At 56.0% G+C, this 19,838-nt stretch overlaps 2 protein-coding genes across 16 annotated transcripts in view; one reads left to right on the top strand and one right to left on the bottom strand.

Moving 5' to 3' along the window:
• Pkd1 (polycystin 1, transient receptor potential channel interacting) overlaps positions 1-7,316 on the top strand; it is a 51,291-nt gene extending 43,975 nt beyond the window's left edge. For all 3 annotated transcript variants that reach the window (XM_059270193.1, XM_059270194.1, XM_059270195.1), the window contains exons 35-46: positions 1,080-1,198; positions 1,276-1,478; positions 1,550-1,744; positions 2,147-2,286; positions 2,924-3,036; positions 4,076-4,217; positions 4,357-4,482; positions 4,694-4,868; positions 4,979-5,269; positions 5,354-5,488; positions 5,565-5,870; positions 5,965-7,316. In XM_059270193.1, the coding sequence (XP_059126176.1) occupies positions 1,080-1,198; positions 1,276-1,478; positions 1,550-1,744; positions 2,147-2,286; positions 2,924-3,036; positions 4,076-4,217; positions 4,357-4,482; positions 4,694-4,868; positions 4,979-5,269; positions 5,354-5,488; positions 5,565-5,870; positions 5,965-6,432 (2,413 nt within the window). In that variant the 3' untranslated portion in view covers positions 6,433-7,316. The remainder of the gene's footprint in view (positions 1-1,079; positions 1,199-1,275; positions 1,479-1,549; positions 1,745-2,146; positions 2,287-2,923; positions 3,037-4,075; positions 4,218-4,356; positions 4,483-4,693; positions 4,869-4,978; positions 5,270-5,353; positions 5,489-5,564; positions 5,871-5,964) is intronic.
• Tsc2 (TSC complex subunit 2) overlaps positions 6,689-19,838 on the bottom strand; it is a 36,211-nt gene continuing 23,061 nt past the window's right edge. For 3 of the 13 annotated variants that reach the window (XM_059270196.1, XM_059270198.1, XM_059270197.1), the window contains exons 23-42: positions 19,102-19,195; positions 18,796-18,898; positions 18,492-18,586; positions 17,234-17,362; positions 15,651-15,815; positions 15,294-15,443; positions 15,093-15,205; positions 14,376-14,588; positions 13,463-13,666; positions 12,773-12,841; positions 11,588-11,718; positions 10,769-11,259; positions 10,461-10,536; positions 10,193-10,279; positions 9,366-9,552; positions 9,052-9,191; positions 8,041-8,119; positions 7,885-7,976; positions 7,695-7,793; positions 6,689-7,612 (exon numbers count right to left, since the gene is read on the bottom strand). In XM_059270196.1, the coding sequence (XP_059126179.1) occupies positions 7,448-7,612; positions 7,695-7,793; positions 7,885-7,976; positions 8,041-8,119; positions 9,052-9,191; positions 9,366-9,552; positions 10,193-10,279; positions 10,461-10,536; positions 10,769-11,259; positions 11,588-11,718; positions 12,773-12,841; positions 13,463-13,666; positions 14,376-14,588; positions 15,093-15,205; positions 15,294-15,443; positions 15,651-15,815; positions 17,234-17,362; positions 18,492-18,586; positions 18,796-18,898; positions 19,102-19,195 (2,882 nt within the window). In that variant the 3' untranslated portion in view covers positions 6,689-7,447. Of the gene's footprint in view, positions 7,613-7,694; positions 7,794-7,884; positions 7,977-8,040; positions 8,120-9,051; positions 9,192-9,365; positions 9,553-10,192; positions 10,280-10,460; positions 10,537-10,768; positions 11,260-11,587; positions 11,719-12,772; positions 12,842-13,462; positions 13,667-14,375; positions 14,589-15,092; positions 15,206-15,293; positions 15,444-15,650; positions 15,816-17,233; positions 17,363-18,491; positions 18,587-18,795; positions 18,899-19,101; positions 19,196-19,838 lie in introns of those variants that run through there. The other 10 variants (XM_059270199.1, XM_059270207.1, XM_059270204.1 and 7 more) reach the window with 10 other exon arrangements.

Below are 19,838 nucleotides of genomic sequence, written 5' to 3' on the forward strand. Positions count from 1 at the left end.
GCTCATGCAGCTGAGTCTGATGACAGCCTGATGCTCTGTGCTGATGCATCTTACCAGTGTTTGTCCCTATATACATTCTGTAGACAGGCACACAGTGAATGACTAGGAAGAACTATTAATGTGCCTCTTCCTCAGCACATTGGGAATGCTGATATTAAATGTCCTCAATTTTTGTTTTTGAAGACGAGGTTTCTCAGTGTAGCCTTGGCTGTCCTGGAACTCGATCTGTAGACCAGGCTGGCCTCGAACTCCCAGAGATCCGCCTGCTTCTGTCTCCCGAGTGCTGGAATTAAAGGCGTGCGCCACTACCGTCTGACAAATTTTAAACTCTTAGCTAAATGCTTTGTAACTTCTATGTTCAGCAAAGTCAGTCTAAAGAAAAAACATTTCCAGTTATTTGCTATTCTGTGAGTGCTTGCCTGATAAACTCACATGCTTTTGCTCACTAAGTAGCACAGATCCAGAGATACCTGGCAAGGCTCAGTGGCAGGTGCACACTTGGTGTGGACCATGTATGTAACAGCCTCTGGGGCACGGGAAGCACCAGTACCCGGGGACTTTCCCTCAGGCAGCATGTCAGTCTCATGTCTTCTTTTACCCGCTCAGCTTTGCTTCCTTATTTAGTTACTCGTTTGTTTTTGAGACAAGGTCTCACTGTGTGTTCCTGGCTGGCCTAGAACTCACTGTGTAGGACCAGACTGGCCTTTTTAAAAGCAGAACCACACAGGAATGTGCACCTCAGTAACATTCTACAGGACAGGGCTTGGAGAGTGCATGCAAGGTTTAGAACACAGTCCTGTGTGGCTGGTATGAGATTGAAGAAGGGCCATTGGGTCATGCCAGGACAGAACATATAAGATAAGGACTTACTAGTCCCTTAGTTGGGCCCTGGGCAGTGGGTGTATATACAGGAAGCAAGCAAGGACAATGACCAGGGTGTCATGCATGCCAGCACCACATTCACTTGGTTTAGGACTCTGAGATGCTGAAGGAACTGCCCCCAGATGAATGCAGACTGATACTACTGCCCCTTCTCCCTGGGGGGATGCACAAAACTCATGGCCCTGCCCTGTGCCCAGGTCCAGTGGTCCTGGGGAGAAAACAGAAACGCTGATGCTGCAGACATTGGGGGAGAAGAGGCCACCCAGCATGGGCCTGACCTGGGAACAGCCCCTGGTGACAAGGCTCTCGAGGACAGGTATGCTCACACAGACCAGGACATCCCTCCTAGGCCCACCTGGCTTGGCAGCCATGCAGCTGTCTGTGTGTCTCCAGGAATGGTGGAAGGTCTTCGGAAGCGACTGTTGCCTGCCTGGTGTGCCCCCCTGGCCCATGGGCTCAGCCTACTCTTGGTAGCGGTGGCTGTAGCGGTCTCGGGGTGGATTGGTGCCAGCTTCCCCCCCAGCGTGAGTGTCATGTGGCTTCTCTCAAGCAGCTCCAGCTTCCTGGCCTCATTTCTTGGCTGGGAGCCCCTTAAGGTGAGAAGACTCGTAGAGGGGAGGGAGTCTGCTAGTCTCATGCTTGCCGGCTGATTGCACTGCCACCCTAGGTCCTGCTGGAAGCTCTCTACTTCTCCCTGGTAGCCAAGCGGCTACACCCTGATGAAGATGACACTCTGGTAGAAAGCCCCGCTGTGACACCTGTGAGTGAACGTGTGCCCCGTGTGCGCCCCCCCCATGGGTTTGCACTCTTCTTGGCAAAAGAGGAAGCCCGAAAGGTCAAGAAGCTCCATGACATGTTGAAGGTGAGCTCTGACCACAGATCACCTCTGCTCCCTCTCCAGTTGTTTGCGCCACACCTGACCAACAGTGGGCATTCGGGGCTTTGTAGCTCTGCCCTGCTATCACCTGCTGCCCCCCATCTCAAGTTCCTGCTTTCACCTGGCCTTGAGGGCACTAGGCACAGCTGTTCTAGTTCTCAGAGCCTATCTCTGTGTCTGGGTTTCTCTTTTTTCCTGGCCTTCCTGGAACTTGCTCTGTAGACCAGGCTAGCCACAAACTCAGAGATCCACCTGCCTCTGCCTTCTGAGTGCTGAGATTAAAGGCGTGCGCCACCGCTACCGGGCACCAATGGGTAGTCTTAAAGCCTTGCTCTGACCCTGTGGGATGGGATTAGCTGATCAGAGTCATCTGTCCTTGTCATGCAGAGCCTCTTGGTGTACATGCTTTTCTTATTGGTGACGCTCCTGGCCAACTATGGGGATGCTTCTTGCCATGGTCACGCCTATCGACTGCAGAGTGCCATCAAGCAGGAGCTGGATAGCCAAGCCTTTCTGGCCATCACCCGGTAGGGACACTCGGGACACACACATCCATGCATTGGGCCAGGGTGTCACTGGTGCCCACCAAGGCCCATATTTGTTTTGTCTTTAGTCCAGCCCAGCCTTTAGGGAACATTTGGAAGTGTCTAGAATCAAAGGTGTCCTACTGTTCATGAGTCACATGTAACTCAGGGTAGCTATGAATGAATCCCAGCACAAAATCCTAAGTCTGCTATTTAAAGCATGAGATGTTTTATGTTTGATTTTGTTTTGTTTTTATAACTCAACTGAACTTTGTAGGCAATAATATAATCACAGTTATATTCATGTGAAATGAGCCTGTGTAATGCTTTTGAAACCTGTAGGCTGTGGATTAGAATCTCCTGTGTGGCCCAGATAAGCTAAAAGATTGGACATCCCTGATCTAGATTCCTGTTTGGTTGTCAGGACCAGAGTACATGCTGGGGTATACAGTGGGTAGAGAATTGGGACACAGCTTAGTCTTCTGTGGTACACAGCACAACATCAGGATGGAATTCTCTGCCCTAAATGCCAGCAGTCCAAGAGTAGGGAACATGGGCCCAGCATTACCCCCGAGACCGCTGCAGCAGCGCCTCCGGGGCCCTGACAGCCTTGACCTCAGAGACTGACATTTGCTGGCAGGTCTGATGAGTTCTGGCCATGGATGTCACATGTCCTCTTGCCCTATGTCCATGGGAACCAGTCTAGTCCTGAGCTGGGACCCCCACGGCTGCGGCAGGTGCGGCTACAGGAAGGTAAGCTGGAGACCGCGGTCTGTGCTTTTTACCCTGTTCCTTCCATTGCAGCCTGCAGCTGAGCTGTTCGACCTCTGCTTAACCTTTGTCCTCTTCTTTAGTTTTCTTTCATTGCCTTTCTATAACTGATAAAATAATGTTTGCTTTATGGGATTTTTGTTTGTTTGTTTGTTTTATGCCGAATGCCGTTTATTGAAGGAGGGAGGAGGTCTTAAATACAGGCTTACGGCACAATGGGAGAACCCCGGAGGGCAGAAGTTCACTACCAATGTTTTACAATCTTGCATCTAAGCTGTTAACGCCCATTATGCAGGATACACAGACAAGGAACTTCCCTTAAGCGTTCGGGAGGGTGGAACCTGGCAGGGAATTAGCATAGGGAGGATATCAAGGTCAAGGTCAGCAAGCAAGACAACAGTTACCCAAAACGGGGGTCAGGGCCCTACAGGTCCCCCTTTTACTAAAAAATGAGCTTCTGACTTAAGTTGCGTGGGATGTTATTTTTAACAAAATCTCAATCGTTCAATTTTACCAATAAAGACTGGAGCCAGATGCTGGGGTGAAAGCCTGCTAGCTCAGAGAGGCCGAGAAAGCAGCCCACTGACCTTCTTCCTCAGTTGCTGTCCCACCTCTCTCTTCCTCCACTGTCTCAAACCCCCCTCAAACTCAGATGTCCCTCCTCTTACTTCCTGTGTGTCTGTCTGTCTTCCTCACTCTTCTTACTCTTTTTTTTTTTAATAATCCTAAATTCACTTCCTTGTCAAATGGTTGCTTGCTCTGCCTCTTGACCCATGCATGGTTGACTTTATTTAATTCTGTTTACAATATTCAAGCAGAAAGCTCTTGGATTAAAGGTGTGTGCTAGGGCTGAGCCACACCACAACTAGAGATAGTTTTTTGGTAAAGAAGCAATCTCAGGGTTCACAGTGTGATCAGATATCCTGCACAGCAGGTGGCTGGGAGGACTCAGGGAGGTTCAGCACAGGAGCTCACCCATTGCATCACAACATGTCCTGAGCCCTGGCCCTCTGCTTTCTAGCATTCTGCCCAGAACCTTCAAGCCCAGAGCACATGTGTTCAGCCACAGGAAGCTTGAGCACCAGTGACTATGGCATTGGCTGGCAGAGTGTGGCTCAAAATGGTTCTGAGACATGGTCCTACTCTGCACCTGACTTGCTGGGGTGAGTAGAGCAAGGGCCTAAGGTCCCAGCTGAGTGATGCTGATGCAAGTTCTTCAGAGGATCTTCTGGCCCCCTTAGGGGCATGCTTGCCAGATGCTCTCAGGGCTGGGGAATTTCCAATACTGCCCTGTCTCCACAGCGCCTGGTACTGGGGCTACTGTGCAGTGTATGACAGTGGGGGCTATGTACAGGAGCTAGGCCTGAGTCTGGAGGAGAGCCGTGCACGGCTGGGCTTCCTGCAGCTGCACAACTGGCTTGACAGCAGGTGGGTGCTGAGGGGAAGCGAGCAGGAGTCTGGATCCCTTGGCAGGCCTCTGAGCCTCACTCCTGGCCAGCTGTCCCCATGCCCAGCCCTGAATCCCCTGGGGCCCTCCCTCCCAGGCCTGTGTAACTGACCAAATACAGTAGCGCTTCCCATCTCATACCCTGTGCTCCTGCACACACGGCCCCTCCTGCTGACAGCACCCTCCATGCAGGAGCCGTGCAGTGTTTGTGGAACTCACGCGCTACAGCCCTGCTGTGGGGCTACATGCTGCTGTCACACTGCGCCTCGAGTTCCCTGTAGCAGGCCATGCACTGGCTGCCTTCAGTGTCCGCCCATTTGCATTACGGCGACTCAGCACCGGCCTGTCACTGCCGCTACTCACCTCGGTATGCCCTTCCACTTGACACCTGTCCTCGCTCCTGATCATGCCCCACAGGAATCTGACCACACCCCTGCCACTCTTGGCCACGCCCCTCACAGACATCCCCTCCCACAGGCGTGCCTGCTGCTCTTCGCCCTGTACTTCTCCGCGGCTGAGGTGCACGCCTGGCGCAGAGAGGGGTGTGCACGCACAGCACAGCCTGGCACCTGGGCACGGTGGCTGCTGGTGATGCTGACGGCAGCCACAGGACTGGTGCGCCTGGCCCAGCTGGGCATTGCTGACCGCCAGTGGACCCATTTTGTGCACGACCATCCACGCCACTTCACCAGCTTTGACCAGGTGGCTCAGCTGGGCTCTGTGGCCCGTGGACTGGCAGCCTCACTACTCTTCGTGCTCTTGATCAAGGTAAGGGCCGAAGGGCTGGTGCATGACACGGATCAGACCCCAGGAGCTGGTGAAAGCTGACAAAATGCCTTCTGTCCTCCGCAGGCTGCCCAGCAGCTGCGGTTTGTGCGCCAGTGGTCTGTTTTTGGCAAGACGTTGTGCCGGGCCCTGCCAGAGCTCATGGGAGCCACCTTGGGCCTGGTGGTGCTCGGTGTGGCCTATGCTCAGATGGCTGTTCTGGTAGGTTGCTGTTCTGGGGTGTGCCAGGGAAGGACCTCAATCAGGGCATGCCTTTACCCGTGTCTCTTTCCCATAGCTTATTTCCTCTGGTGCTGACACTCTCCAAAACATGGCCCGAGCCTTCCTGGTCTTGTGTCCTGGGGCCAGGGTCCCTGCTCTGTGCCCTTCTGAGTCCTGGTACCTGTCCCCTCTGCTGTGTGTGGGGCTCTGGGCTCTGCGGATGTGGGGTGCCCTGAGGCTAGGGGCTGTCCTCCTGCGTTGGCGGTACCATGCCCTGCGTGGGGAGCTCTACCGCCCAGCCTGGGAGCCTCAGGACTACGAGATGGTGGAGCTTTTTCTGCGTAGGCTTCGGCTCTGGATGGGCTTCAGCAAGGTCAAGGAGGTGGGTACGGCCCAGTGGGGGGGAGAGGGACACACCCTGGGTCTCGCGAGCCCAGGGTGCAGCCGGACTGACCGAGCCCCTGTGCCGCCCCCAGTTTCGCCACAAAGTCCGGTTTGAAGGAATGGAGCCACTGCCCTCCCGCTCATCCAGGGGCTCCAAGTCATCCCCGGTCGTGCCTCCACCCAGCGCAGGCTCAGATGCTTCACACCCTTCCACCTCATCCAGCCAGCCAGATGGGCTGAGTGCAGGCTTCAGCCACTCAGCGTTGAGGCTGGAACCAGAGCCCTCACGCCTACATGCTGTGTTTGAAACCCTGCTTGTCCAGTTTGACCGACTCAACCAGGCCACAGAGGACGTCTACCAGCTGGAGCAACAACTCCAGAGCCTTCGAGGTCATGGACACAGCGGACCACCTCTCTCACCTTCCCCTGGCTGCTTCCCAGGCCCTCAGACAGCTCTGCCCAGCCGCCTTGCTAGGTCCAGTCAGGGGCTAGACCAGGCAGTAGGCCCCAGCAAGGTGTCCCTGCGGTCTAACAACAAGGTCCACCCCAGCAGCACTTAGGCACTAAGGTCCTGGCCATTCCCTTTCCTGGGAAGGCCTGTGGCTTCACACTGGCCACTCCGAGCCAGGGTGGACACCACTCAGTATTACCCTCTGCTACCCTCAAGGTTGAGCCAGAGTGGCTGCATACAAGTTCCTTAGGGTCTGTCTGCCTATGGGCTTCAGCACTTTAAAAAGGCTGCGTAGCCAGCCAGGACCTCGGTCCCCTCCCTACAGGAGGATACAGCAGTATTGGACCAAGTGAGTACCCAGCCTCCAAGATGCTAATTTATTTCCCGAGTCCTCAGGTACAGCGGGCTGTGCCCGGCTCTACCCCTAGGCGGCCATCTCCCCTTGCTAGAGATCCAAGCTCGAGAGAGGGCTAAGCTACACTTCTTCCCTGTCCGTCCCCTAAGTTATTACCTCTCGTTTGTGAGCATACTTGCCTCTAGCCGCCGTCCCTTTTGTATGTCCACCACCAGTAATTTATATGGGGTTCAAATGTATATATTTTTGTATGTCACTATTTTCCACTTGGGCTGAAGTTACCCATGGTAGGGTGCAGGGGAAGCTGCAGCCATTTACTGGATCCGAGTCTGGCCTTGGGCAGGTGCTGGACGGTATTGGGGCCCCCATGGCTTCCTTTTCCTCCCTTGTCTGGGGCCAGGCAGCACCCAGATCTGCTGGTATCAGGTCTGAGCAAGGCCAGGACTACTGTGGGTTGAAAGATGCCGAGAAGTTATTGGACAAGACCCCTGCTGGGGCTGGCCCCCAGGGTTGGGGGAAGAGAATGTGTGTGATAGCACCTGCCTGCTTCTGTGGGCTCAGCTGCAGCTCCTGCCGTGATCCTGCCCCAACCCCAAACAGACAAGACAAAGTCAAATAAAGAAGCTGGCTGACTGCTATCCGTGCTTCTCTAACTCCAAGGGCCAGGTGGACACGCCCAGTTTATTTCATGTGAGAGTACAGTCAGGTGGTGGTATCAACAGGGAAGGGCCAGCTGCATGGCTCTGGCACCTCAGGAGCCCTAGTGGCCTCACACAAACTCTGTGAAGTCATCCACGGAGGAGATGAGGCGTTTCCGCTGGCCTGTCTCGTAGTTGGGTGTAGGCTCAGCAGGGGCCTGAGCTGGCGCTTTGGTGTGGGATGGAGGGTGCATCAGAGGCAAGCTTGGGTTTGAATAGTGCACCTCCTCACGGATCTATGGAGAGAGAAGGCTTTGGCAGTGAGGCCAGAAGTTCTGTCCCCAGAACTTCACATCTCTGAAGCCCTGTCCTCCTTACCCGGTGGCGGAGACGCTTAATGTGGCGGAGCCTGGCGATCCACTTGGAGGGATAGATGTCAGTGGGGTTGGAGCGGCTGTGGTGAACCTGGGAGGCCATCTGGGGACCCCAAAGCAGGATGGTGAGTTCCCATCCAGGAGCACCCACACACCCATCTCCCTCTTGGTCCTAGGCTGCAACTACCACTCACATTTGCATGTAGGGCCATCTGTCGGGCCACGAAGGACAGGTTTCGGTCAGACACGATCTTGGCCACGCTGGTGTCCACAAGGCCCTCCATGTCTGTGGAGACACAGTGCTCATACCTGACTCAGGCCAGCCGTTCCCTACCCAGCCTGGGCCTCACCTTTCCTGCACTGCAGGGTCAGCAGGTTGCATTTGTAGTCCAGCGGTGTGATGATCACGTGGACAAAGTTGAACTGGCCCTGCTCAGACGAGAGGGATGTCAGCCTGGCAAGGCATGTGCTGAAGGCCACTGTGTCACTGCTGTGTCAGAGGTCTGTCACCTCAATAGGCAGCACTGGCCACCTGCCTTCGTCTTCATCTCTGGCTAAATGCAACCTACTCTGCATATGGGCCCAACACAGACTTGCCTACAGTTTCTAACCTGTCTGTAGGCTGCCTGGCACTCCTAAAGAGACACACACACACACACACACACACACACACACACACACACACACACACACACACACACGCATACAGTCCATACGTAGAGAGAGAACTTCCACACTGCCTTACTAACAACTCTGAGGCTATTCCCAGAGTCCTGCCTCATCTTCCCTCACTTGACCTGGAAGCAGCTGCCATGGAGAGTCTCACCAGACATTCACAAGGACCGCAGTCACCCCAGATTGCCCTCCTAAGGCCCTGCTGTGTCCTCTATGGCCTCTGGCACAGTCTGGGCCCTTGCTGCTGTGCTGCAGGCTTGCCAGCTTGGGCTGTACCAGGCTCTCAACATCCCAGTGCCCACAAGTCATGAATCCACAGGTGATACTAGTGCTGACCCAAGGGTACTGAGATGTGTCCAGCAAGGACCCTTAGAAACCATTCCAAGCAGATACCATGCTCCTGTTGGGCACCGCACACCCCCACAGGCACATGTTCACCTAGCTACTCCTCGTGAGGCACAGCTGTTCCTACAGATGCAGAAACTGGTTTTGTGATCATGTCTCCTTGGGTCCCTGACAGCATCTCATGAGGCTCCCAAGAAGGACTACCTCTCAGGGCACGCAAGGCCAATTCAAGATACACCAGCAAGCGTTTTCACAGATGGCCTGGGCTGCTGATCAGTCTGGTGGTGTACGTGGCAGAACTCCGCCACTGCCTGGGTATCCTGCACGTGGATCCCACTCACCTTGATGGTGCCCAGCTTGAAGTCCTCACCAGAGTCATTGTAGATGATAGAAACAAAGTCATTGCCCAGGTGCCGTTTCTTGTCACAGCGGTGCTTGTCCACATCCTTGGTGGGCATCAGGGTGGCGATGTGGAAAACAGCTGTAGGGTGGATGACACTGGGCTGGGTACCAGGGCAGGACATCCTATGCTGGGCGTAAAGGCCCAGGTTGAGACCTCTGTATCCCTCCAGATTCCCCTTGTTTTTTCCAGAAGCTCTTGGCTCCTCTCCCAGAGAGCAGGGCTTGGAAGAGGCCAGCCTAGAGCAGTACACACCTTGCATGATGTCGTCATGCCAGCAGTAGGTGAACTGGCCGTCCTCGCCACACACATCTAGTCCACCCAAGTACACCTTGTCCGGCTGGCAGTCCTTGAGTTCGATGAGCCGGCCCAGGCCCGTCAGGAACTCCGTGTACCTGTAGGAGCCATGCTCATTGGATAGGATGGCCAGCTCGCTGCTGCTCTGTGGAAGAGTCCAGAGGAGGGAGAACAGTCGGGCAGACTTGTCACCAATGGGAAGCCAGGGGGCTATTACCATCTCCTACTCAGTACGTCGTGCTCACAGCTATCCAGTCCACACGCACTGATGTCACCTGCCCCCCTCCACCCACACATTCAGCTAGCAAAGTTAACACACCCAGAACTCGAGCACTGCTCAGCAACCTACAACCAAACCCAAGCCTGTTCCTCTCGCTTGGAAGGTCATCACCTAACTTCATCTTGGCTCTAAACAGCAGCCAGAGGGATACTTTCAAAACGCTGGTGTTAATGGTGACCGCTTGTCTCAAAGAAGTCCAGTGTCTCCACCTCACTCAGAAGAGAAGTACAGCCCATGTCCATGATGGCCCTCTGCCTCCTGCCACTTAGCTACGTTCACTTAGTGGCTCACCCCAGGGCCTCAGCAGTCCGCTACTGCAAGCATGCACCCTGCAGTCCTCACAGCTCTGCATACCAACACATTGGCCTGTCATCTCACAGCTGTGCCCCTGGCTCAGGGCTCCAATAAGCTCCCAGTGCTCCAGAGCATCAAAGAACCAGAGACTGAACTCTGAGGCGGGAGACACCTGAGACCAGATGATTCTATGCTCGCCCTATGGCCTTACCTGGCCCTCTCCCACATACAGGACAGCAATTTTGTGGGTGTCATAGGACGGGATCTGATCAAGGAGCTGCACTGACCGCTCGAAGGACTGTAATCACAGAGCCTGTATGAGCTCAGGGCAGAGACTACCCCGCCACCCAGCCACCATCCCAGATCACACACCCAGCACCCATTCTCAGGATGACTGTCAAACACAAGACAGCCTGCTGCCACCAGGGGCCAGACTCTCTTGTGACCCACCCTACGGTGGAGAGGGAAGGCAGGCCTACCTCATTGGGCAGCAGGATGGGCTTATTGGACTCATCACCAAAAAAGGGTGAATGGTAGAGCTGTAGAAACACAAAGCTGCAGAGAAAGCCTTGGTCAGGGCAGGGCAGGATAGAGGCCCTGTCCCACCTGCAGAGTACCGGGACCTAAACTTGGGCCAAGAACCCACCCTCCTTATGGTTCCCACCAGCCACGGGGAAGACACAAGAATTTCCACGTATGCCTATTCTGCCTAGGCAGTGTCTGGAAGCTCCAGCCAAGAGGAAAATGTATCCCTCGGAGTTGGTGGCAGTTTGGGATTTGTGCCCACCTAGGGTTGATGCCTGGTACTTTCTCAGCACTGGAGGCCGCAGCTCTGCTCTTGAAGGTATCCCTCTCCACCCTCTTGCCCCTTCGTGATGGGGCTGAATCAGAGATGGTATAGCCTCGGGGCCGGAGGCCACTAGGGGAGCGGGGAGAACTGGAAGGCAGGGGACCTTCAGGTGGGACTGTGACACGGCCTTCTTCACCTGGGGCTGACCAGGTAGCCGCTTCCCCATCCAGGATCCCTGACTGGGACCGGACCTTAGACTCGGGACTCAGCCGTCCAATGTCAGCCTTGTCTCCTAGGTCTCCAAGGATGTCCTGTAAGGTCTGCAACTCAGGAGAAGAGCTAGACTTGCTCAAGGGTTGCGAGGGTTGGAAGGAGAGGTCCACTGCAGGCCGAGCCCCCTCAGAGGAGATGGCCCGCTCGATGGGGATACCCCCGGCAGCCAGCTCCTCCAAGTGGGACTTTTCTTCCTGGCTAGATGCTGAGGATGACTGCAGAGACAGTTTGGAAGAAACACTGTTAGGAGGCACTCAAGCACCAGGCTCTTCTGGCTCCCCCTCCAACCCTCTGCCTGTGCCTGCCATTGCTTTCTGGTCTCTTCTCCTGAGCAGAGAAGCCAAGAGCCCCACAGACTGAAAAAGTCCTACAATAAGGCCACTCAGATGGAGGGTGAGAGACCCAGATGGCCTGAGCAGGGGGGCATGGAGGAAGAACTAGCCATTTCTTAGTCAAGGAGAGGAACTATCAAGGTCACAGCAAGTTAGTACAGAGTCTGGGATGGAAGCTGTCACCTGTCCCATGCCTTCCCACAGCACTCACCCTGCTGTAGGTGTCAGGACGCTGGCAGTGCCTGTCTGTACCTAATGCTGCCTCAAAATCCTCCAATTCGGGGGGCTCCCCTGGCACATGAGCCTCTCCTGGACTTCCTTCCTCAAGAACCACGGCAGAGTCTGGGAGGACACAGACAGGGCTGCTTGCTGGGTGCTGGGCAGGGCTGGACGCTCATGTGGCCTCTGAACACCAGCTTCTTCCTGCCGAAGGGCAGCACCCTGCAGAGCTCTCCACCCTCGTCCTCTGGCTGCCACTGGAACAGGCTGGAGATGGACTCTGAAGGCCTGGGGAGCCCTGGCTCTAGTGCCTCCTGCAGGCCAGTGGGCAGCAGCTCCGCCCACTCCTGCATCACCAGTAAGGCAAGTAGGAGAGCGGGGCCACTCAGGAAGGGCTCCAGCTTGGGAGGGTATGTTTCTGAAGCCATCTCTGAGGCTAAGGAAAAGGCCTAGTTTCTCCAGGACCTTGGATCTGAGGAAGAAGCTAACAGGATGTCCCCATATGCGGACTTGCAACCCACTCTGAGGACAGAGGCTTCAAGTCGGGTACTTGAGGGAAGGAGGGATGAAGTCCGCAAGCAGCACTTCCCAGGCTACCATGGGGCAGGGTGTGGGTAAGAAGCAATCAAGGGTCAGTGCAGCTTGTGACACGCTCCCCTAGCTCCTGCCCACACTCCAGCAGCCTTGTATACACTGCACTTCCAAAGCGGGCTCCTGTACACATGAGGGAATCTGCAGGGCAACTTTCAAGAGCCAGTGGAAAAGAGGTAGGGCCTTGTCACCAAGGTCCTTGGCCAGCTATGATGAAAGGGAGATGCACAAAACAATCAGATCATTAGTAGCTAGAGGTCAGCTCTACTGAGCCTTAAGGCCAGGCTCAACCCCAACAGCTCCACCCACAGGGATCAAGGGGGCCTACCCAACCTGTCAGCCAGAGGCCTCATACACCTCAGAAGCAGAGCTCAGCTCAGGACACATGTCTAAAGGTTCCCTTGGGCTAAGCACAGGTGTCCTACACAGATGTCCTCATGTCAGCCAGGACCCTGCTCCCCAAGGGCAATGAGAGGCTCAGCCAGCCATGGAGGGGTGACCAGATGAGGGACGATGAGAACAGCATCTATGAGGCAGAGTGGTGCTCTGCAGACCACATGGCTTCCTCACAGGGACGCGCCAATACCTGCCCAGGAAATGCTCCTGTGCAGCTGTCCTTGGCAGCTGGACTGGTACAGGGAGGAGAAAGAAGCCACTGCAAGGTAACCACGCGTGTAGCCTCGTCAGCGGCAGAGACTGCACAGGGCCGAGCAGAGGATGGGCACAGCCCCGGGCCTGGAGAGGAGAGAGGGGAGGGCCAGCGGCGGCCAGGGCCGGCACACAGGGCTCCCAGCTCTCCAAACAGCATGCACAGCCTTTGGGAGGTCAGTGCTGGCCAGCTGCTGACACACAGACGTCCTCAGCCTCCAAGTACCATCTATGGCCACATATCCACGGGCCTAGCTGGGCAGGGTTGGCAAGCAGGCAGGCAGGCTCAGGCATCCCACCCCAGGCCCGGGGGATGCTCAGCTGCCCGTAGTGCCTCCTCACCCAGAGCTATGCCCATCATGGAAGTGCTGGCAAAGGCTCCAGAGAGCTCCACCCAGACACTGCCAACTCCAGTAGCATCCTGGTCGTGGCAGCAGGCACCCGTCTCCAAGGAAGAGGGTTTCTTCAGCAGGCATGAGCCTGCTCCTAAACTTTAGGGACCTGAACACTAGACTAGTGTCTCCCCAAAAGACCCTGCAAATTGTGCGTGGGAAGCCTCAGTGGAGGGAACCACGCTGCCATCAGACAAGGCATCTGAGTCCAGCACTGCCCATGCTCCCATGTTCACCTGTGTTAGAGCGTGGGAGAGGAGACGGCTTGGCTGTGCCGGCGGCCGGCACTGACAGAGACTTGTACAGGGCTGTGTCCCGGTGCTCCTTGAAGCGCTCAGCAGCCATAAGAGCATTGGACAGCTCTTGCAGGGGCATGTTGTTGATGTCTGAGGAGAAGGGACTGAGCGGGTTCTCCAAGCTCATCAGCCAGCTGGTGTTCCCTGGGGGCAGGCGGTACCTCAAGCCTTAGGCCACACTTCTCCCAGCCACACCCGACTCCTAGCACCATCTCCCACAGCCTATACCCGTTCCCACCCTCTGCTGCTCGAGATGAACACGACACTGGGGCCAGGCAGGCCAGGCTCAGACACACATCAGGGCAGAGGCTCCTGAGACAGCCTGGGCGCCCACAGCTAGGTCCTTCCTTATGTACCACATCCCCACAGCAGCTGTTCCTAGGCCTGGGGATCTTTGTTAAGCCTCCTTGTGACTGTCATGCCGCTGTTGCAAGCTAAACTCATGTGCTGAACTCTAACCCAGGACCTCAGGCAGTGACTATGTGGAAATGGTAAGGAGGTGAACGAGGCTAAGTGAAACCACACCGGTGCGCCCCAAGCTTATGACTGGCCTCCACATAATAAAGGATTTGAGCTCAACCATGAGGACAAGGAGGAAAGGCAGCCATTTGCAGGCTCAGGAGAGGCCTCAGAAGGAATCAGCCCTGCCCACATCTAGTCTCATCTTCTGGTCTCCACACGGAGAGACTAAAGATCCGTAGGCTGAGCTGCCCTGGTTGGTACTCGGCAAGTGCCTCAGGCACCGCCCACCTCTGAAGGTCGGTCTGAGTGAACCATCCCCCTAGGCTTTTTGCTCTGGGTCTTCAGCCTGGAGACTCGCTTAGGAATTCCAGTTTCCCTCCTTTCTCAGTACCTGTGGGCCTGCGGACCAAGATTTCAGCCCAGCCCTGGGTCAGCAAAGGCACGTAGGCTGCCAGATTCGTCTTCTCTGCTTTTGGAAGCTGGGTTCCTGCAGAGGCCTTCTCGGGTTTTGCTGCTGGTGCAGTTTGTGGTCCCAGAGAAGCAGGGCCACCTGGGGTGTGGGGAGCTGGAGTGTCCAGGGCACCAACTCGAAGGCCGTGGCCCCCTAAAGACAAGGGGGTTGAGAACTGATGACCACCACTTGCCCAGTACAAAGTACTCAGCACAGAGCAGACCCTGAGACACAGAGTCCAGCCAGCCTGGAAGCACCTGGCCCATGCCCAAGGAAGGCTGGAGCAGGACAGCCTCAGCCCCTGGTTCTGGCCCTTTAAGGGTGGTGGCCTCTGGGCTGAGAGCAGCAAAAGAGACCCAAGGCTTGCCCACTGGACCACAACTCTTTCCATCAAAGCAGAGGAAGCTCTGGGTAAGCTGGGCTGCAGGCCCTTCAGCTGCAGGGGCCTTACTCCACTGATAAGCAGAGGTGCCATGCCTCTACACAGACTGAGACAGGTATACCGCGGGGATCCTCCCTGAGGGTCCTCAGGAAGTAACCATTCATAAAGCCAGCCAGCAGTCCCTCAGCTCTGAGGGGCCCCGCACACCGGGCCAAAGTGAGAGGCAGCTGAGGACTAATGGGCCTCTGCCAGGAGCTGGCCAGGTAGAAACTCACCTGACATGGAGCGGACCCGGTCCCGGGCCCCGCGGGACACCTGCTGCCCAGCCTGGGACTCCAGTTTGGCTGGTGCCTCCTTTGTCTGCCTCACATGTACAGTGGGATCAGAGCTAAGGATGTAAGTGCCCAAACACAGAGTCAGCCATGGTCCCCAGGGTTTCCAGGACCACAGTGTACACAGAAGGAAAGGACAGTCACCTTGACTCTGGGCTGCCCTGCAGATCCGAGTCCAGGCCCAGCAATGAGCGAGTGCCAGTCCCCACACTTGTTGTCACAGTGACAAGCTTATTTCCAACCAGCCAGGTTTTGGTCCTCCCTCCTGCCAGGAGGAACTCTCCCACAGGGGACCTAAACGAGAAAAAGTGTCACCTCCTTTGCAAGTGCAGGGTCAAAGGGAACTCTAGGCAGTGAATCTTGGCTCCTGAGGGCTAGCAGGGCCTCAGGAGCCCAGAGCAGCAGCCGCCGCCGCCGCCGCCATGGGCATCCAGTTCAGCTACGGAGGAACCACTGGACAGCCGCCCTCCCTGAGAACCCGTCCTGTAGTACAGCACACACCTCTTGGGGACCGCAGTGAAGTTGGAGAACACATATCGGGCCATCATGTCCAGACACGTTTCTGTGAGTTCCAAGTGGAGATTCTTCAAGTTGTCATCAGCCTGGGCCATGGAGTTCTCATCCGCAGACCCCAGGCTAGCGCTGGTGAGGGATGTCTGTATTCTGCTAGAGGAAGAAACCATACCTGGGTCAGGTCAGGGCTGAGAGAAGAACCATGCTGAGTCACCTACCACCAGGAGCCAAAGCTCAATGCATGCATGGCCAGGATGGCCTTGCTCAGAAAGCCCACCAGGCCCAGGGTGCGGCAGCCAGTAGAGCTACACCCCACAAGCCATGGGGACCATGTCTTCCCAGAGAGGAAGGGAGATAGGTGCCTCACAGCAAAGCCCCTCTGGTTGGAGCAGAGCTGAGAGACCGTCGAGACGGAACACCCTCTACCCAAAGCACACAGGAGTTAGCCATGGCTGCAGCACAAGGCTTAGTCATGCAGACTTCGAGAACACAGGAGGACAGAGCAAGATTGCATTCTGCCCACAGGGCCACTTCCTGTCACAGACGGGGAGTGGCTGGGCCTTGTAGATAGCCTGGGCTAAGTGAACTGGGATGACTGTTCAAGTTCCACTCACGCCCCAAGGACCAGAGGAAGGCCTTTTGTAGGTTTGGTCCTGATGTGAGTACCATAGCTCTTTAGTCACATTTTACTTCTAAGGAATCAATCTGCCAGGAGAAAAAAGAGTTGAGAGGGGGATTCTACTGAGCACCTCACTGTCCCCAGCTATCAGAAGCCACACTGAGGTTGGTGCCCAAGGCAGGCACTAGCAAGGACCTGGATCTCAGGGTGGTAGAAACCACATCCATGAAGGGCTTGAAGGTCAGGGAGGGCTGCCCATCACTAGTATAGACAGAACTCACAGGGAGATGCTAGCGCCTAACCCTGGGCCCACCTCCCCTCCTAGGCTGGCCTCTACACCAGATCCCTACACAGAAGCCGCTAATTCCCCTTAGAATGAAGCCCAAGAAGGAAATCTGCCCTACAGAATGTGAGGCCAAACTTAGAAGAGTGTAGTCTGCCGACCCTGCACAAGTGCAACCTGGATTTACAAAGCTCTTGCTTGCCCTTGCCTTTGAGGCCCAAGCCTGCGGGGGCTGGCACTAGCCTGCGGGGGGGGGGGGGGGGGGGGGGGGGCTGGCACTAGCCTGCGGGGGGGGGGGGGGGGGGGGCTGGCACTAGCCTGCGGGGGGGCTGGCACTAGCCTGCGGGGCTGGCATTAGCCTGCGGGGCTGGCATTAGCCTCCCCATGTTCTCCGAGCAGCTTCCCGAGCTCTAGTAAAGGCTCGGATGATAATCTCTGAGGAGGCCGTGCAGCCAACTATGCTAGGACAGGACATGGACAGAATGCAACCTTCCCTCCCCCTTCGCCACCAGGCTCTGTGAGGCTGGGACCAGGTTGTCCTCCAGCTCTGGTCAGGGAGAGCCGCCAGCAGGCGAGGAGGTCATGCATGCAGCCCCATGCACCACCACCCGGGTGCTCACGGGGCCAAGCTCCAGGGTCTGTGCCCCCCGCCCAACACAGCCCCACTACCTGCGGACCACATGTTCAGACACACTGATGCTGCGGCACCGGAAGGCCTCGGCTGCACAGCTCTCTTTGAATTCTTTCACAGGTGGAGAGTTATTCAGGCCTTGTTTGGGGGCTCTGGCTATCCTCAAACTACCGGGCGAGGAAGGAAGCCCCAAGCCCCAGAGAGCCCAGCTCCCGGGAATGGGAGAACAAGCCATTGGAGGGGTGAGGAGGAAAGGTCCCAGGCCACAGGGTCAAGATGGAGAGGTCCCGAGGGTGAGATGAACAAAAGAACCATGCCAAAGGACAGTGAGCAGGGGAGGAAACAGAAAACAAAAATGCATAAAAATACAGCTTGTAAATGCGACTGAGAAAATGTAAGGTTTCACGCATGATACCAAAACAAAAGACATTAGTGCAAATTAAATGTATGTGGATCGCCCCACACGGCAGATTCCAGGCTATGCTGACCAGACATCCCTGCCTACCCCACAGAGAGACCTTGGAGGCCAGGCCCTGGAACTCACTGTGGAAAGAGGCTAGTTCTCAACACAGGGCCCAAGAGGCCCTAAGAGGAGGCGGCTCTGGCCAAAGACGGCCAACCTGACAATCTTCAGCCCCAGCCATGGGCTTGAGTAGAGGCTGCACTGGAAAGTGCCGTATCCCACCCAGGGAGAGCTGAAACGGCCCGCAGGAAGCGGGGCAGGCAGGGCAGCAGGGCAATGAGGTGCAAACGAGAACACGAGGACGGGCACAGCTCTGCTCTCAGGCTTGGCACAAGCGGCTGTGATGGTGAGGAGCGTGTCCCTGATGAGCAAGCTCTGAGGGAGAGTGGTGGCTCTGGCTGAAAGCCGGGCTAACCAGAGACCATGGGCCGAGGAGTAGACAGACATCTCTACGTCTCTGGGTTCTCCCTGGCCAGGCCCAAGTCACAGCCGCCATGATGCATTCTTTTACTCCTCCTCCAGCGCAGTGAGAACCAGCCCTATACATCCTGATCTCCAACACGACAATGTGTGACCCCAGGCCAGAGAAGCCAGGATGCTGGCACATGGGCTCCACAGGGCTGCAGATCATAAGCCAGTCCAGCAAATGGGAGGTACTAGCAACATTACCAGGTCCTGCTCAGGGGGATCTTAGGCCCAGGTCACCATGCATGGTGACACCCCCTCATTCCTAGTCCCATGTTCAGTGACCTAAAGGTCACTAATCACAAGTCACAGCATAGGTTCCCACCCCACTTGATACCAGGCAAGGAAGGCCCCAGCAGACCCCGAACCTTTTAGGCCTCTCATTGAGACTGGTGCTCCGTGCTCGGAAACTGTCCTTCTCAGGGGTATCATCAAAAGACAGGAGGACATTGGAACGCAGACCCTGGAGTGGGGGTGGAGACATAAGCTATGAGGGGGACCACGATAACGCCAATCACAAGTTCTCTCCCTATGCATACCTCAGGTTGAGTCCAGTTAGCCAGCTCAGCAGAGCCAGCTCCTGGGTACCACAGAGCCTCCACCAGTTCCCACCTCCATCCCTGGCCCTGTTCATTGCCTGTGCCCCGCTCCATCCCTGGCCCCTCGGCTAACCTTAGTGATATAAGGGACAAAATCCTTCCGGAAGGGCAGTCGGCATCTAATGAACCACATCGCTATGACATGATGGGCCAGACACACGATGTACTGATTGAACCTGGGGTAAGAAAGCACAGCTCTAGCCTCGCTCCTGACATCAGTGGGAAAACACCACTGGGCTCAAATTTCAGAACAGAGGTGCAAGGGCATCAGGAGACTCATGAACTTGCAGCCCAGATTGACTTTCTGGTGCTCTATACTAAAACTGGAACGACTTTCTGGACCACGGCTGAGAAGGGGACCCAGGGCAGCCAGACTTACTTGGAGGGGTTGGTATATGGCAGGGAGATGGCAAACACACTTGCGTATTGCTCTGCAGCGAAGTTTCTGTAGAGGTGGGGCAGCCTGGCCAGAGCTGTGACACAAGGACACCCGTCAGGGGAGCCCAGGCCAGCCAGCAAGGACCACAGCTGCAGTGGCTGGTACCAGCATCCTGCGCTTTATTTCTAAACGTCAGGGCAACTATCCACAGCCACCTAAATAGAACCTTCCAGACCCAGGGACAGCAAGCTATGGTTCCTAGACCAAATCTAGCCCATGGCCTCCAGCTCTACACTCCATGCAGTACCAACTCCCCACTCTGGCCCTTCCCACCAAGTGCTGACCTAGCTGTCTCGTATCTCAAGATCTAAGGCTGATGCTCCAGATACACAAGGAGGTAGAAAAAAGGGGCCAGTTCAGTACCCTGAAGTTCTGGAAGTTCTGACAAGGGACCAAACAATGAAACTGGCAAAACCCAAATGTCTGAGGGCAGAAAAGAGGCTAAAAAAGAACCAGTCTGGGCATGGGCAGGGTCTGAGGATGCCAGGCTGCGTATAGGCAGAAAGAAAAGGAATGGATGCCCCAGACCACACAGCAGAGCGCCTGGGAAGCTGACAGGAAGGCCAAGACCCTGAGGCAGTAGAGGCGCCAAGACCTGGGTTCCCCGGGGAGGCCGACCTGTGTGCACTCAGGAGTGCTGGAGAAGTCACAGGGTGTCGCTCTTAGGCACAGGCTGG

This window comes from Peromyscus eremicus, chromosome 8a (genome assembly GCF_949786415.1).
Source record: "Peromyscus eremicus chromosome 8a, PerEre_H2_v1, whole genome shotgun sequence".
Classification (NCBI taxonomy): Eukaryota; Metazoa; Chordata; class Mammalia; order Rodentia; family Cricetidae; genus Peromyscus; species Peromyscus eremicus.